This window comes from Protopterus annectens, chromosome 3.part1 (assembly GCF_019279795.1).
Source record: "Protopterus annectens isolate FY-2018-M chromosome 3.part1, PAN1.0, whole genome shotgun sequence".
Classification (NCBI taxonomy): Eukaryota; Metazoa; Chordata; order Ceratodontiformes; family Protopteridae; genus Protopterus; species Protopterus annectens.
This window is the reverse complement of record NC_056732.1, coordinates 1,478,931,709-1,478,950,745: the sequence shown is the minus strand read 5'-3', so window position 1 is coordinate 1,478,950,745 and position 19,037 is coordinate 1,478,931,709. Positions and strand designations below refer to the sequence as shown.

The 19,037-nt window shown below is 46.1% G+C and overlaps 1 protein-coding gene across 3 annotated transcripts in view; it reads right to left on the bottom strand.

Annotated features, from left to right (window-relative positions):
• The window catches only part of STK31 (serine/threonine kinase 31), a 5,081,810-nt gene that overhangs the window by 4,217,880 nt on the left and 844,893 nt on the right, over nt 1-19,037 (bottom strand). For all 3 annotated transcript variants that reach the window (XM_044067546.1, XM_044067547.1, XM_044067545.1), the window contains exon 4: nt 1,926-2,024. In XM_044067546.1, the coding sequence (XP_043923481.1) occupies nt 1,926-2,024 (99 nt within the window). The remainder of the gene's footprint in view (nt 1-1,925; nt 2,025-19,037) is intronic.

The following is a 19,037-nucleotide window of genomic DNA, read 5'->3' as shown; positions in this document are numbered from 1 at the left end:
ATATGACGTCGGTCATGCGCATTTGTACCCTGACGTCCTGATGTCAGTCAAATGCGCCTTGACCGACGTCAGCCTTATAGTTTGATATTCGGGCCGACCGAGGACAGCGGATTACCCAAGTGTAAGGACTGCAGCAATGTGAGATGAAGAACATCAGGGTAGAGGACAAAGGGAGCAAAATCATGCTACAAAGAGCAAAAAATTACACACACTAGCACAGTAATAACCATAAATGCTATCCAGAAATGGCAGCACACTACATCTGAACTTCTCTTACTTGAGTTAGGTATTACGGACAGAGGTTGCCGAGCATGGCCATTTGAAGTCTGAGATATGGCCAATCTACGATCAGAGTTGGATCCAATAACCCACAAGTTAAATCCAGATGGAAAAGACATCAAATCCAATACTTGGGCCCGGTCGTCCACAGAAGGGAGTAAAAAGACAATTACAGGGTTGGTAACTAAAACCTGGTTGGCCATTAAGGTCATATATGCTGAACATGGGCCTGCACTGAATAGCACTGATGCAAAACAACTAGTCAGCAACAATGCTAAAGGGCCACACATTAACCTTGCTGCCAGCACCCTTAGAGCCAAAGGTTGACAGGAGGTTCCAAAATGGCACAGACGTATCCACATTTATTAACTGTTTCAACTGCCTCCCCAAGCTCTAGTACTAAAGGCAGAATCTCCATCAGCACAGCCAACACTGATGGGCAGGCAACATCAATAAATGAGGAAAACATTTGGGGACCAACAGTATCTATTAATCTCAATGCTTCTTTTGACATCAGCAAGATCAATGGAAGAGTGTCCCTTGCCCTCTTCAAAATTAAAGCTAAGTATGGACCCAAAATGGAAGGGAACAGAATTTGTCTCTCTCTGGAACCAGAAGGGGCTAGGATGAGACCCATCTTGACTTAAGTGCTACTTCAAGATGGCAGATGCTCACCTGTAATGTTTGCTGTCACCTTTTTATGGAAGGAAATGGACCTAACAGGCCAGGCCTCAGTGCTCCAACAGAGAAGGCCGAGAAGAGGGTAGTCTAACCAGCACTAATTCTGAAACTGCACATACATTAGCCTGCCTATGGAACCACTCTCTCTCTCAGAATCTTCAATTATTAAATTAAAACAATTAAAACAGATAGAAGCAGAGTCCATTTCTATACTTTTTTTTATATATAGCCACTAGAAAAAATTGAACTGAAAATGTTCTTTTCTTTTAGTAGATTTATCTCTGGGACAAAAAACCTAGCTTGAGAGGGTGGAAGATGCTTCCCCTTCATCTCCACATTCCCAGGAAAAAGAATCCTTTAGCACCAGTTTACTTCTCCAGTCTATCAAAATTTTCACAAACCTCACACGATAACTTTAAATGCGACTCAGACGTACAAGTGCACAGTGACAAGCCTATGGTAGGATTAATTACCACATTTAGACTTTTTTTTTTTTTTTTTTTTTTTTTTTTTTAAACTTTCCCGATGTTTGCTAGCCATTAGTTCCAGTGATAGACTGTCCCATTTGTTCATACATGTGAACACAAGCCTCAACCAGCACTTAGTGTCTCAGCAATTAAGTTTACAATAGCCTAACCCTATCCAAGTGGAAAAACCTACAATTCCAATCACCACAGACTAAAACAATGTCATCTCTGCAAAAATGTACTGTCCTGCACACCCACCCTTTAAGACTACCATCCATCAGTGGTTTAACATCTGCCCACATCCCCCACTCCAGATGGGAATTCTCATTCTTTCTGTGAGCTTAGTCACCACAGCTGCAAATAAGTCCTGGGTTGCCAGTGTCATGCTCCAAGCTTTATCCTTTACAACATCAAAACTGGTTAAGCATTACTAATTTTTCACATTAAAATATTCTAAACTGCAAGTATTACAAAAATATTAAAAACCAGATTGCTCACCTTATTAAGGTCAGGAGTTCCAAACACTGGAGTAGCTAAAGGACACACTTCTTCCAAGATACGGCTCAAATTCATCAGTTCTTTACACGTGTTTATATCCTAATACAAGAAAATTAAAACACTTAAAAAGTAGATCAAAAGTAATTTCAATTTCTTAATGGACATCAAAGCAGTCTACTTGGTATTTACACACTATCATTTTTTCATGCATCTCACATATGCAGTTTTTTGCTACCATTACTGCAGCTCTGATCTTGCTTCGTCTTAGCCTAAGAATATCACTACTGTACCCCATACTCTTACTCATTAACTCAAACATAAGTAGTTATGTACTTAGCATAAAGTTAGATTTATATCGTCCCTGCACAGACACTGAAATTGGTGGTCTGATCACCATAGGCATCTTTCTTCAGCAACAGCTTACAAGCTTCAGCTTCTCTATCTCGTATCTTCTCACCCCTGAGAGGACTCAAGTCACAATGATTAGCCAGCATATACCCTAAAGATGATAAAGAGTTATGTACATAATCTGTGCTATCCAGTGTCAATCTTCATTATGGATGGGTCTTGGATCCGACCTCAGATTCGAGCCAGCAGAGTAAGCGACAGCTCCTGAGCTCGAGCTCCTCCCCTCCCAGGAACCCCTGCTACCCATAATCCTCAGACAGAGTTTGCTACATAGAAATAAGGACAATGAAACTGTCTACAATAAGGAATAGCAGAACCAAACACCATTACTTTATGAATCCCCGATCACCAGACGGATGGGGGACGGAGGGTGGAAATGTGATGAATAACGACACATAACAGCACAGATTCCAAGTTATGGTAGGTACACAACTATCTGATGCTATCCGTGTTATTATTAATCATGGATGATCAGAGTCCCCAGCTATCCATAACTCTGGGTGGTCTCAAGGAAGGACATGCTGGTGCACAGAAGAACCAAACAAAGCTCTACCCCTGGACACCAAATTCAGTTTATAATGTGTTGCAAAAATGTGGGGATATGACCAAGTGGCAGCAGCAGATCTGATTCGAAAATTCTCCGTCCTCTTCAAATAGAAACTTAGCTGCCTATGTACATCCAGGCAATGTAGTTTGTACTCTCCTTTGTTCGAAAAATTGAGAAAAATACGGGAAGTTGAATTGACTGATTAAGGTTAGTTTCTGATGCTATTTTAGGAATAAATGAAGGATTGGTCCTGAGAGATGCCCTATTCTTGCGAAAAAACATGAAGGGAGCTTCTATGCAAACAGTCTGCAATTCAGAAACCCTCTTGGCAGAGCCAATAGGCACCAAAAAAAGCTGTCTTCCAAGACAGAAAATTAATATCACACTTCAAAACAGGCTCGAAGGGAGGTTCTGTTAGGGACTGCAGCACCCAAAAGGATGAGACAGATCTTTGAAAGGAGGACTGAGCAAGAAAATATCCTTAAGAAAAGCCTTGCACAGGCTAGAAGAAAACATGGGGCTGTGACTTAGGTGAAAGTTAGAAAAAGCTACCAATTGAAGCTTAATCATTGAAAAGCTCGCCCCTTGTTGAAACAGAGGACAGGAACAAAACGTCTGGGACAGGAGCAGGAAAAGGCTCTATGGCACGCTGATGAGCACAATGACAGAACCTCTTCTATTTGCTGGAATAAACCTTTTTAGTAGAAGGCTTCTGGGAGGCCAAAATGATGCCTTTCACCGGAGAAGGCAGCTTGATCTGGCTGACAATCACTGGAACTGGAGGTAACAAAGCTGTCAGCCACAGGGATTGAAGGTTGGGAAGAGGAAGCCCCCAGGGATGGGAAACGAGATCCTGGGCTGGATATTTAGATGAGACCAAAGGATGGAGAACCATGTCTGATGGGGCCAGAGGTGAGCCTTCAGGTGACGAGCTTCTTAAAAGACTTTGAAAATGAGAGGCATTGGAAGATAGGCATAGAGAAGTCCCGGCGGCCAATCGTGAATCAGAGCATCCCTGGGTGATTCCCCCGGTGGGGGGAATCAGGGCTAAGTATTTGCTGCATTTGTGATTGATCAGGGAGGCAAACAGATCGCAGCACGGGAGACCCCAATGGTCTGGCATGCCACTGATTGGTTCAGGGACCACTCGTGGGGACTCAGGCTAGATCTGCTGAGCTTGCCTATCAACACATTAGAATCGCAGGGAATACGCATTGCAAGAATAAAGCACCTGCAGGACATAACCCATTCCCACACTCTCATGGCCTCTCTGCACAGAGGATGCGATCGTGTCTACTCCACTTGTTGATGCACCAGACTATCGCCATGTTGTCTGTCTAAACTGCCACAGTCCCAAGAGGGAGACTGTCCTGGAAGGCTTGCAACAATAGTAGGACTGCTCCCATTTCTAGGATAATGATGTGCAACTTGGTCTCGGATGGTTACCACGTGCCTTGGACTGTCCTTCCTGGAAACTGCCCCCCACCCCCAACAAGGAGGCATTCATGGTCACTGTGGCCTGGGGCTGTGGAAGACAAAAGGGTCTCCCTAGCAGAAGATATCTGGACCAGAGCCACCACACTACGCGACGCTGGCAGACTCGAAAAATCCGGACTGCCATGGACATAGGGTGCAGATGAGCAGACCACTGTACCGCAAGGGTCCATTGGAGCACTTGCATTGGATACCTGGCGAAGGAGACCAGCTGAATTACCGCTACCATAAAACAGAGGTCTTGAAGTATTAAATGGGCAGGGACACTCTCCCGATCCAGGAGGAGGAGGACTTGCTTCTGGATCGCTCTACCCTGAGCAGGTAAAGAGCTGCAGTCACCGACACCATGTCCAGAAGAACCCCTATGAACTCCAAATTCTGACATGGGCCAAGATGTGAATTGGGAAGGTTGTTTGTAATGCCCAGATCTTGAAATAGGCTCAATGTGTAATCTGTGGCTAATGTCAGAGGACACCTTGTGGAAAAAGTGAGATGCCAATCGTCCAGGTATGGGAAGAACTGAAACCCCTGCAGCTATTGATGGGCTGCTACCATTGCCATACATTTGAACTGGGGTGCTTGGGTGAGACCAAAGGGCAGGGCTCTGAACGGATAGTGATTGGCCCCCCAGCTGGAAATGCAGGAATCTCCTGGAGCATCTGTCGATTTTTATGTGATGGTATGCATCCTTGAGCTCTACCGAGCACATCCAATCGTCCTTGCTCAGAAGCAGAAGAATGAACCGAACAGTGACCATCTGGAACTTCGACTTCTTGATGATAAATTCAACTTGCTGACTCTGGTCCTAGTTTTTTTGGGGAACAAAAAAGAAGCGAGCAAGTCCCAGGACCTTCGTTGTCCTGTTGGGACCTCCTGGATGTCTCTTTTTTGAAGAAGGTCTTGAACCTCGAGCTAACGTTTTAGTGTGATGGAACGTCCGGGAGTGACTTTTAAATGGGGGGGGGGGAGCGAAGGATACAAGTATCCCCTGGACACAATGCTTAGCACCCACCAGTCTCAGCTAATAGTTGCCCAAGCCAGGGGTGCAAAGAGGTACAACTCTAGACTGCCTCCAGAGCAGAACAGACAGGCAGCACTTCAGGAGCACTGTGGGGGCTTCTCTGAAAAGGGTTCTCGGAAGTCCTGATTTTGTGGACCTCCTCAGACTCTGGGGCAGCGTCTGCCATCAAATCCCCTTCCCTGGTCGGAAGATTCCTGAGCAGCATCTCAGAAAGAAGACTGACCCCTGCAGAACCCACAGCTTCTTACTACCTGTCTGAGTCTTGGAGAAGGAATGCTGGGGAGTACAAAACTTGACCCAACTATGGACAAAGTCTTTCCCTCCTACTCACTGCAGGTCAGGGCTTACTTGACAGAAGGACCAAACAATATAGATCCGTTAAACAGGGCATTGGTAAAGGACACCTTGAAGTTGTCCGCAAACCCGTAAAGGTGAAGCCAGGCATGACACCTGATAGCAATGCCTGTGCCGCTGCTCGAGAGGTGGCCTCAGCCGCATCAGAGATCAACCTCATTGAGACGTTAGCAAGGGATGTAAGAGTAGAAAGCTTTAGAGAGACCAGTTTAAGGCTCTCCATAGGCAACAACACTGAAAGGGAAGAGGAAAGCTCAGACACCAAATCCCTTTGCAGCCGTGTGAAATGTGCCATGCAATTAGTAGACCTCAGTCTGAAAGTAGCTGAGGCATACACGTGCTTCCCAAAATGGTCAATCACCCGCAAACCTCAATTAGCGGTAGGGCCATTAGAGCTTGGTTTCGCAAGCTCTTTTTTAGTGGCTGCAGCAACCACAATGACATCCACAGGGACACCCTTACTCCAAAAAACTTTGTCTTTTGGTGGACTTAGGAACTTGTTCACTCCCTCGGGACCAGTTCTACTGTGTCTTGCTGGAAAATAAGATGAACTAGCTCATTTACGGGGGAAGACACCGAGCTGGAAGACGGACCCATCCTGAACACCTTCAGGAACACTGATTCCTCTGAGGATAGGGTGGGGGGGGGGGACCAACCACCCCACTCTTTGATGACATCCTCAAGATCCTGAAAGGACACCTCCTCAGACGGCATTCTGGGGACTCGTCCCCATCCTCGAAATGTGTCCTCAGTGAGGGAGTCTCAAGGGGCGTCCAGGTGCTTAGTCTTGTACGTCCACTTCCAGGGAGGCTCCTCCCCAACGTGGGTTCTGAGGAGGACTCAGAAGAGTGCAGCACCAAAATAGGAGTAATGCCCTTCTGTGATGTGACGGCTGACCCTGAACGGATGGCTGAGGACTCACCACCCAAACCAGAACAAGGCGGGGGAGTCCAAAGCCAAGGCAGTGGCTGCTGACCCACCAGAGATAGTCATCTCTCGCCTGGAAGGCTGGTGGGCTGGAAGAAGCTCCATCTTCATCCCCATTGGGAAGGGCTGACTGGAGCAAAAGGGGAGATCCCCGATAGCACAGATGTATCAGGACAATATTGGTCCCAAGCTGTTCAAAGCGGTTGCCCCCAGAGCAGAGAACGGTCCAAAAACTCCAGACCAGACCCCCCCCACCTTGGTGGATTCTGCGGACCTCTCTGGGAAGTGGCATCGCCAGCTCTGAGGGCAACAGAGATAACCCAGCCAGGGACCCAGCCGGTGTGGGAATGCGAGCACCCCCCCCCGACACAGACAGCCTCTCCCTAGGCAATCTCTGACCCTGGGGAGCCAAACTCACATAAGTCATGCAGAAACAGGAGTTCTGACCTGGGTGAAGAGCCCCTTGGCAAGTGGACAGCGGACAGCAACAAGCCAAGTTCAGCTTGGGCTTTGAGGAAGCTCCTCATCATCTGGTCCAGGTCTAAAAAGAGCAAACACCTGGCAGACCTACAGGAAACAGAATAATAGCCTAACTGACCTGAGGGTCTGCGGTCCCTAGAAGACAACCTATTGGAGTGTCTCAGATCCGATCCTTTTAAAGGAGCTGAAAGATCATCAATAATGATGGGCTCTGAGGGAGCCATCGGATTAGATGGCCTGAATGGATCCAAGACAGCTAAGGACCAAATGGATGGATCTGATGGACCGGTCAGATCAGAGGACCTCCTAACCCCCAAGGATTTGGATCCGGGTGGGGTAGCGGAGGGTCGCAAGAGCCAAAGACCACAGAGTCGATGCCCCCCTAGGCTGGGCTCGGATCTGGAGAACTGGGATCCAAGAGCCTCGGCACTTTTAGCAGGAGAGTCCCAAGAGGAAGAGGGCTTCCTCTTGGGATCTGATGGGCCTTTGAAGGGGGGAAACAAAGACCAGGGGACCACCTTTAGCTAGCCCTTTGAGCAAATGTTAATTTCTACAGTCTAAGAGTCTTGGGGTTGAATCCCGCACAAATATCACATTCAACCTGTAAACAGGGCTCTCCTAGACAGTAGACGTTCCTCATGCGTATCATCGGGAGCCAACTTCCAACCGCATGAGGAGCAGCAACTAAAACCTGAGGGTTTGTCAGACATACTACCAAGACACAAACACAAACTGCCCAAGCACACACACACACACACACACACACACACACACACACACACACACACACACACACTAACCCAAAGACGGGAAAGTAAGGAAAAGGCTAACAAGGGATAAGGCAGGGAAACCCTAAAGGACCGAGCCAACAACTAACGGAGGGAATCTATTACCAGACTAAACTAAGCTACTAAAAGGAAAAGACAGAAGAGGGAAGAGAAATAGCCAAAAATTAAACTGTTTATCTCAACATAGAGCTCGAGCTGCAGAAGACATGTCCACTCACGATTCACGGCAAATGAGATCTGGGGATTATGGGTAGCAGGGGTTCCTGGGAGAGAAGGAGCTTGAGCTCAGGAGCTGTCGCTTACTCTGCTGGCTCAAAATCCAAGACCCATCCATGATCAATAATGACACGGATAGCATCAGGTAAAAGAGTTGTGTGCTTATCATAACTTGACATCCATTATCCTATGTCTTCATTCATCACCACATGGTCTTGGATGTGAGCCAACAATGTTGACTGATCCAAGGCTCTTGCTCCTCCCTCTCCCATAATGCCCTGCTGCTCTCTAATCCCCAGAACAAGTTTACCACCATACTCCTGAGCTATTCCTACCAGAGAGAAACCCACTCCAAATTCCTCCAGTAGCAAAACAGGAGGGGGGTTGGCTGGAGGGAAATGTTATGAATGAAGACTTAGGATAACACAATGCCAAGTTATGGTAAGTACATAACTATCTGATGTTCTCTAAGTCTTCATTCATCACCACAGGGTCAGAGTCACCAGCTATCATACATCTTGGGAGGCCTCAAGGAAGAACATGCTGGAGCACTGTGGAGCAAAAAGAAACCCTACTCCTAGAAATTAAATCAAGTTTGCAATGGGATATAAAGGTGTGACAATTAGACCAAGTGGCAGCAGCACAGATATCAATGAAAGTCTTGCTACAAAAGCTGAAAAAGTGGCCAAAGATCTAGTAGAATGGGCTCTAACATGGCTTGGAACGTCCGAGGTGATTCATATTGTAGATCAAAGAGATGCAGCTAGAAATCCATTTGGAAATAGTGATCTTAGAGACTGGGAGGCCATGCCTGTTCAGAGAAGGCCAAGAAAAACTGCTGTGACTTACGAAAACCCTTAGTTCTATGCAAGTAGAACTGAAGCTGTCTGCGAACATCTAAGGTATGAGGCATATACTCCCTTTCTGTTGGAGTAGTTGGGGAAAAACACTGGAAGTTGAATGCATTAAGGGTCGACTCGGAAGCAACTGTGGGCAAGAAGGAGGTATTCATTCTCAGAGAGACCCTGTCCTTGTGAAAAGTCATACAAGGAGGAGTAATGGAAAGAATTTCCAATTCCGAAGCCTAATAACCGAAGTAATAGTGACCAGAAAGGCAGTCTTCCAAGACAGAAACTTGAGATCACAGGAACTGGCAGGTTCAAAGGAGCTCCTAGTCAGAAACTGCAGAACCAGTGTGAGGTCCCAAGAAGGTGAAGGGTCCTTAATTGGAGAACAAAGCAGGAAGATCCCTTTCATAAATGCCTTACAAAGCCTAGATGAAAAGATGGGTTCAAAGCTCTCATGAAAACTAGAAATCGCCACCAACTGAAGCTTAATAGTGGAAAAATTTGCTCCTCTTGGTAAAGGGAGAAGAAGAACAAAATTATATCGGAGACAGAGGCAAAAAAGGGATCCAGATTGAACACCTTTTCCATTTACTGCTGTATATTTTTCTGGCAGAGAGTTTTTGGGAGGCCAAAATGATTCATTTAATGGAGACGCTAGCCTGGACTGTTTATCACTGAAAATGGAAAAAACATGCGGTTAGGCAAAGGGTCAGAAATTTTGAATTTGGGAAAGGAAGCCCTGATGAGTGGGAAATCAGATCTTGACGGGAATCCAGTATCTATGGCGGATACTTCAGATGAGACTTGAAGGGGAACCATGGCTGACTAGGCCAGAAAAGGACAATGAGGATTAGAGATGTCCTCAGATCCTGAGCATTCTGCAGAACCTTGGGTATTAATGTAACAGGAGAGTAAGCACAGAAGATCCAGAGGCCAATCGTGGACTAGAGCATCCCTTGGTGACTCCCCCTCAAGGGGAATCAGGGAGAAATACCTGCTGCATTTGTGGTTGATCAGAGAGGCAAAAAGGTTGCATCACAGCTGACCTCAGCTGTCGAAAATCTGACTCGCCACTGAAGGATTGAGGGACGACTCTTGAGGACTCAAGACAGATCTGGTGAGCCTGTCCGCCAACACGTTGAAATCTCAGAGTATGTGCCTTGCAATAAGGAAGTGGCCAGAGGTCATAGCCCATTCCCACTCTCTCTCATGGCCTTTCTGCACAATAGGTAACATCATGTTCCCCCTTGTTTGTTGACATACCAGACGACCAACCTTAGAGATATGCAGTTCTGGAAGGCTTGCAATGACAGAACTTGCCCTCATCTCTAGAATGTTTATATGCAATTTGATCTCTATTGGGGACTACATGCCTTGGAGAGTCTTCCCCCAAAAATGCCCTCCACCCCAGGAGGGAGACATCAGTGGTCACAGTAGCTATGGGTGGAGGGAGAGAAAAGGGCCTGCCTAAAGAGAGATCCAGCAACTGATGCCACCATTGGAGGTGAAGTCTGCACACAGGTGTCAGTTTTATGGTCATAGACGATGAAGCAGAGCCGACCACTAAGGTCCATTTTAACACCCACATGTGGTACCTAGCCAGAGGGACAAAAATAATGGCTGAGGCCATGGAACAGAGCCCGAAGAACTAAAAGAACTGGGGAGTGAGGCATGTCCAAAATCTGCGAGACCTGTTCTTGTACCAATTAAACTCTGTGCAGAGGCAAAGCTGCAATTTCCAAGACATAGTCCAACAGACCTCCAATTGCTGAATGGGGGATGAGATTGGATTTTGCCAGGTTGGTGGTTATACCCAGCTGACGGAAGAGGGTAAGAAGACACTGAATCACCCGAGTCAGTCGATGCCTTGAAGGAGTTGTGAGGAGCCACTCATCGAGGTACAGAAAGACCTGGAACCCCTGAAAATGCAGGAGAGCCAGTACTACCGCCCATGCATCTGGTAAACACCCAGTGGGTTGTGGTGAGACAAAATGGTAAGGATCTGAACTGATTATGATAGTTTCTTGCTAGGGACTAAAGATGTCTCCTGGAATGCTTGCCTATCCTAATGTAACAGTAGGCATCCTGGAGATCTACTGAGCACATCCAATCACCCCTGCGTAAAAGGCGTAGAATGGACTGAGCAGTGACCATCCAGAACATGGACTTCTTGACAAAGATTGAGCTTGCGAAAATCCAAAATAGGACACAGGTCCCCCATCTTTTGTGGCACTAGAAAAGAGGCGAAAGTAAGTACCGGATCCTCTCTGTTCTGCTGGGACCTCTTGGTTGGCTCTTTTTAGAAGTTGTTGTTGAACTTCTTTGACAGCCAACTCCCTCTGACTGGGTGGAATGTGGGGGAGAACTTCTCACTGGAGAAGGTTCTGAAAAGAGAATGAAATAACCCCTGTAAACTATATTTAACACCCACTGATCGGAAGTGATTTTTGTCCAAGCTAGGGGGTGTAGGTGTGCCCCCCCCACTGCCTCCAGAGCAAAGCAGCTGGGCAATACTTCAGGAGCTCTGCAAGGGCTGCTCAGAAGAGCTCCTGGAGCCCTTATTTTGCGTATCCCCCTGTTTTGAGGGCATCGTCGTCCAATGAAACCTCTCACCCTGCCTCTGGAAGAGGATTCATCCAGAGCGTCCTGAAAGGGAGACTGCGCCTTACGGAACCACATCTTTATGGTTCTCTTTTGGGTCTTTCGGAATAACTTCTGGGTGGCTGAAAGTTACCACAGACTGTATCTTTCTTCCTGCTAGCTGCAGATCAAAATGCCCTTTACAGAGGGTCCAAAGAGTGGAACTATTGAAGGGGTGCATTATTAAACAATGCTTTAGAGGGTTCCACAAACCCGCACAAGTGTAGCAAGGCATGACACCACAAGGCAATGCCTGTGCCAGCATATCGGGAGGTAGCCTCCACAGTGTTTGAGAGATCAGCTTCACTGAGGAATCTGCCAGGGAGGTCAGAGTGGCAAGCGTGGGAGACACCTGCTTGAGGCTCTCTGCCAGCAATAAATCTGCAAGGGAGGTGGTGAGCTCTTGAACCAAATCCCTTTGGAGGCGGATAAAATGTACCAAATAGTCAGTCCCCTTCAGTCCAAAGGTAGCGGAGGTGTACACCCGCTTCCCACAATGGTATACCGCCCGGGACTTCCTGTTCAAGGGATAGACTGTGGAGCTCTGCTCTGCTAGCTTCTTCATGGCAGCAGCAACCACGATGGCATTGACTGGTACATCCTTGCTCCAGAATAAACGGTTCGCAGGGGGACTAAGTTTGTTGTTCCTCTTTGGAACAGGATCCACTGTGTCCAGGACCTTCCAGGCCCTAATGGCAATCAAATCCACTAACCCGTTGGGGGGGGGGGGGGAGGCAGTTGGTAGACTGGCCCGTCCTGAAGGCCTTCAGAAATATGGACTCCTCTGAAGATGGGGGTTGGGGAGACCCATCTGCCCTTTTGTTTTAGTAGCTCAAGAATGTCTCCAAAGGAGACAATCAGGCGGAGACTTGGGGGACCCATCTCATTCCTCTAGGTCTACATTCCTGGTGAGAGACTCCGCAGGGGAGTCCAAGTGCTTCCTCTTGCACCTACTCTTATGATGAACCTCCTCTGCTTGGGGCGCCGGGGAGGACTCGGAAGAGACAGACTTCCATAGGGAAGGCAACCCCCTGATGGCTCGATCAGGAGGGCTGACACGGGACAGGATGTAAGGCCTCGCTAGCCGAGGCAGAGAGGCCAGGAGGTACCCAGAGATGTGGCAGAGAGAACTCCAGTCCTGGAGAAAGGGGCTGGAAGTGGGCCTGTCCCCCACTTCCAAGTGCAAAGTCTCCCAGAGAGGAGGAACACATCCAGAAGCCACCCCTGACCCCCCCCCCCCCAGATGATACTAGTCCAGAGCTATCAGAAAAGGACCAAGGGGAAGGGATCAGTCCAAAAAAATGGTATTAGGCCAACCCCCCCACCCGCAGAGCCGGCAAACACTCTGGCACTGGGCTCACCCCACTCTGTGGATGAAGGAACAGTATAAGTCAGGTACCCCTGTCGGGGATGAGAAAGGGGGTATATACTCGGCCTCACCGGAATCTGGCAGAAAACTTCCTGGTCCCTGGAATCCAAACCCAACGGGGATGGATGAAGAGAAAGAAGCTGGTGGGGAAGAGGTTTTCCTGGTTGGATGGGCAAAAGAAGAAGTCAGACACCCAACTCTATCTGAGCCTTGGGAAAACTCATCATCCTGTCCATGTCTAAGGGCAGAAGACTCAGACGATCTAGAGGGGGAAGAGGAGTGGGTGGACTTGGAAGGAGACCTCCTTGACCTACTGTCAGGCTCCAGGGAATGGATCTGATGTCTCGTTGCAGACTGTGGTGTCTGTTTGGAGGTGTAAGAGACTGCAGGCTCCTCCAAGAGTATGATCGGATCTAAAGGCCTTATTGGCACAGCGGCCGGATCCAGGGCTGGCCCCACCTTGGTCGGATCCGAGGGCATCTGATCCAGAGAGGACATGGATCCAACCTAAAGCTCCATGGCTCTCTGCTACGAAGACCTTGGATCTAAGGCAGACTGGGCTGGGATCAGATCTGGGGACTTAGGATCAGACATCCACACTTTCTTGGCAGGAACTGGATAAGAAGGGGTCTTCCTCTTCAAATCAGAACAGGAAGCCTTTGGAGGAGAAACATATGGGACCCCCTTGCACCAGACCCTTAAGAAGGAACTTGTTGCGGCGCTCCGCTAAGGCCCTGGAGTTAAATGCAGCACAAAGGTCACACTCAACCTCCAGGTGCAGAGTGCCCAAACAACAAACACTCTTCGTGTGCATCAGAATAAGGCATTTTCTGATGGCAAGAGGAGAGCTTCTTAAACCCAGCAGGCCTATCAGACATTGTAAAATGCACTATAACTTATCACTAGAACTATGGAAACTACACAAAGCCCTAATGGCTAACAAAAGAAAAAGGGTGCCAAAGCCCCCCCCCCACACACACACACACACAACTAGTCTAACTAAAGGGAGGAGAGGGCCTACTCTATAAAAAAAAAAAACTGCAAAGCTAGACTGCCCTACACTAAAAGACTGCAAAACTACAAAAGATGAGAAAGACTGAAATGTCTTTACTTAACCAGCCAGAGATAGAGGAATGCGTCTGCACTGCAAGCAACGCAAATAAGATGGGGATTAGAGACCAGCAGGGCATTATGGGAGAGGGAGGACCAGAGCCTTGGATCCATCTGCTGAATATTGCTGGCTCTGATCCAAGACCATGTGGTGATGAATGAAGACATGGATAGCCATCAGATCTATACTTTATAGAGACACAAGTAAATCCAGGCCTCTGGAACTCCTTTACAGATCTTTTCAGGTTGACAAATTGAGGGGAACAGGTGGCAGAATTTTTTTTTTTGGTGTCTAGACAGAGTCTAGATAAATCTTACATTCTAGCAAGTACTTATTTAATTCTGTCTGGAAACTGGTGGACAGAATCCCATTCAGGCCTTTATTGGTCTATGACAAGTCTTTAAGAATAGTGGCTCCAAGGAAACTTGGGTTCTAGAGAGGGTATGCAAGTTGGAATGCTTAGCAAATGATTGCAAGGTTGAACATGTAGCAGTAACTATAAAATCCCAAGCAGCAAATTTTGTAAAAAGGAAATGGACTGTAGGCTGAGCCCTGAAAGAGTGAACTTTCATTTAAGAGAACAAGGGCTGTGTCACTGAAACAACAGTAACACAGAGATCCACTTGGAAAGGTCTAACAGTCACTTTCTGACATTTTCTGGCACTGGAAAAGAAAACAAATAATTGGTCATCATTCCTGAAGTGAGTTTGCATGAAGGTAACGTATAAGTTGTCTGTGCACATCTAAGCAATGGAATCAACATTTACATTTGCTACAATACTTTTGGAAGAATCCCAGCCAATGGATGTATTGATTCAAATTCACTTGAGTGTCCACTTTGGGCTTTAACAGTTAATCCTGAGTGTGACCTCGTTTATGGCTGCAAATCAGATAAGGGAATTCAGAAAACAGAGCATGAAGCTTGGAGACTCATTTTCCATAAGTACTGGCTGAGGTAGACAGTCTTCCAGGACAGAAATATTAAATCTGTGGAGTCTAGTAGCTTAAATGGGGACTTAATATCTCTAGTACAAAACTGACATTCCATGAGGTAGCAGGGCAAGCCAGCAGTGGTCTGAAGTATCTAAACTTTTACTTACCGTATGTGATGATAGGAAATAAACATGCTGGTGGAAAGGAGCAAGGAGGAAGGATCTTGCTCCCAGATGAACTTTTACTGGAGTAACTATCTCATTTTTAATACAACTGATAAAAAGGTAAGACCTTGAGATGTACAAAGCACACGAGTCATCTATTTTGCGGAGCAGCCAAAACAGAAAACTTTTTTCCATGTCCCTTTACAATTTTTTTTCTTTCAGAAGGATTTTGAGAGCCGATTATCAGCTGATCACCTCAGGAAGAAGTGAGTGGTCCTCTGGCCATCAATGGAAGTGGAGAAACCAGGTAGACAAGTGCAGGGATCAAATACCACACAGTGAAGCCACCCAGATGGATGAGATGGTGCTGCAGAAAAAGTCTTCCCTAGAGGTCAGGCTATAGCATGGACAACCATTTCTAGCACAACTAGAAAAAGGCTATTAGAATGACCTTATCACTACACATCCATTTCCACTCTTCGGAAAGCCAAGAAAACATACAGGAGAGACAGGGGCCAAACATAGGGAATACATCTCCTGTTCCAAGAGATAGAGGTAAAACTGTCAAATTTGGTGTTAGATGCTGAAGGAAAGATATCACAACAGAGTCTTCTCCATTCCTGGAATATCTTCCAGACTATTATCTTTTCGGAGACCATTTGTACGGGAGAAACACTGTCTGCTCAAGCTGTTTGCAATCATGTTACATATGTCCCCAGCATATGGTTTACTATAAGAAAGCAATGTGATGCTACGTGTAATTCGCAAACCCTCTTGGCTTCTACGCAAAAGGGGGTAAAGATAAAGTTCTGCTTTGTTTGCTAATGTTCCACATTACTGCCATATTACTGGTGTTTATGGCTGTCACACCCTGAAGGACTGTGTCTCAAAATGACTGCAATGCTTAAAGGACTGCTCTCAAATACATAATGCTGATGTATGATTTTGACTTCTTGAGAAGTCCATGTACATTCAACCATACTGTCTAGATAATGTCCCCAAACCAGAACTGGTGCGTCTGCTAAAGTAGCAGTGGGGGCAGGACAAACAAAAGGCATTTGTGTAGACAGATTGTCCCACCATAACAGATTCTGCTTCATGGATTAGCTTACTTGGTCCTCCTAGATTCAGAGAATCCACTGCAACACCCTCAAGTTCAGTCTGGCATATGGTACTGTTTGAATAAGGGCAGCCAACAGACTCAGTTGCGTTGGGATTCAGATTTCTCAAAAGATTCATTTATTCCAGAAGTCAAAGAAATCCTGACTGGTGGTAATTTTGCGTTCTGTGTCCAGCTGGCAGCCAATAAATGTCAGATCACAATGGAACAATCTTGGATTTTACCACACTGACCATGATCCACAAAGATATGCACACACAAACAAGGTAATGTATTGATATGAAAATGTTTTCCATATATGGTGCCACTACAAGCCAATCATCCAAGACCCTCACATCTATCCTAGCAGTCAGACATGTGCTGTGACTGGAGCCATGCATTTGGTGAATGGACGCAGGATGTGGCAAGTCTAAATGGAAGGGCTCAAAACTGGCAATTAAGAGATCCCACTTGAAAGTGCAGGAATCTCCTGGATGACTGCCATTTTACTGTGCAAATGCACATCCTGGAAATACAGACAATATTATCCACAGTCTCCTGCCTGCAAACATGGTAAATTGAACTGTACTGATGTCCTGAGCCTTTTGAGGCACCAAGAAGAGCAGAGCCAGTTTCAGACAGTATTGTCAGGTGGAATCTCTTGGATAGCTCTCTTTGATGGAGTTGAGTCCATCCTGTTGTGCCAACCCTCCTCTGACAGGGTGGAACTTTGGGGGAGTGCAACAGTGGACATTTGGACATTGCCCAAAATGGTATCTAATACACTTAATATAAAAATGGTTATGTACTCACCATAATGTTTCACCTGTGTTGGCCATTTTCATTTTTCCTCTACAGCTAGGTTCAAATCCACTTGGATGCTACTTCCAGACTGTAGAACACCTGTACTCTCAAGCTCCTCTCTTTATCCATAATGCCCTATTCAACCCAACATACGTCAGATCTAGTTTGCTGCCCACAGAACTACACAGCAGTGGGAAAAAAAAAAGACAGAATCTGGGGCTCAAACAAGGAACAGAGGTTCCTCTAATACTCTGATTCTTCCAGGAATAAATCAAGGAGGGAGTTAGTGGGTGGGAGGTTGGGGAAGAATGAAAATGAACAACACAGATGTGGAATGTTATGGTGAGAACCTTTTGGGGGTTGGTATAGTGGTTAAGGGTCTAACCTTATAGACACAAGATGTGGGGTTTGATTCTCAAATGGGATAACTGGCTAAGCTTAAAATGGCCTACAAGGGCAGTTAGCCTAGTACTAAGCTACAAACCTATGAGTACCTATTTTTTTATCTGACGTCATTTTCATTCATTCCTCAACAGATGGAACAGAGTCTCCAGCTGCGTAAATCCCAGGAAGGCCCTAAGGAAGGATATTCCAGAGCGGAGTCAAAGGCTGCTCTTACCTTAGAAACCAGATACAACTTGTAATGAGCAATAAAGGTACAACGATTAGCCCAAGCATCAGCTGCACAGATTTTATCCAATGAAGTTTTTTGATAAAAAGGCCTAGGAAGTCACCATACATCTAGTGGAATGGCCCTTTGGCGGTTCTGTTACAGGCAAACGCACTTTTTCATAAACAAGGGTACTACAATCAGTCGACCATTTGGACAATGTCACTTTAGAAACTGGTTTGCTTAATTTTGAATAAGAAAAAGAAAAACTGTTTAGATTTTCTCAAATCTTTGGTTCAGTGCAGGTAAAAACCTGTCCGTGAACATCCAGAAGGTGCAACATAAATCCTCCTTTGTTTGAAAAATTTGGAAAGACTGGAAGGTTGATAACCCAATAAATGCTGGATTCTACCACCACCTTTGGTGAAAAGAAAGGATTGGTCCATAAAGAAACCTTATCTTTGTGAAAAATTAAATAAGGAGGATAAGAAGACAGAGCGCCTGAAGTTCAGACACTTCTGGCAGAAGTAATTGCAACTAGAAAAACAATTTTCTAGGTCAGAAATTTTTAGATCAGACTTAGCTGGTGGTTCAAGGGAGGGTGAGGTAGGTCCAGGCCTGAAGGAAATTTGAATCCCAGGAGGAGCAGGATCCTTTAAAGGAGGTCCATGTATATAAGTTCCTCTGAAAAAGGCTTTGCAAAAAGCTTGGAGGAAGCTAAGGTAGAGTTATCTACTTCTATATGAAAGTTGGAAATGGTTGCTAATCATACTCGACAGTTTTAGGTGCTAGCCCAGTCAATGAATATTGTAGCTAAAAAGTTACGAACCTTAGAAATTGGTGCTGAAAAGGGATCGAAATTCTGTGTGTGCGCCCAAAAACAAATATTTTCCATTTACTTTTGTAAAATTTTCTAGTGGAAGCTTTATGAGAAGATAAAAGAATGTGGTGGACAGGGAATGAGGGCCTGGGCTATCTAGCAATCCAGAGAAACCATGCGGTCAACTTGAGATCTGAAAAGGTCCGTCGAGTAAGACAGAAGGTCTAGGGTTGTTTCCAGATTCCAGGGCAGGTACAGAAGATGAGGCCAAAGGGAAACCAGATCCAACAAGGCCAGTTAAGGGGCAATGAAGATAACTGTGCTTTTCAATCGAGATGCTTTCTAGAGAAATTTGTGAATGAGGGGTAATGGGGGATAGGCATAAAGGAGAACTGAGGGCCAATCATGAAGAGCATCCCTCGGTGATTCCCCCAGTGGGGGGCATCAGGGCTGAGAACCTGCTGCACATGTTGCTGAAG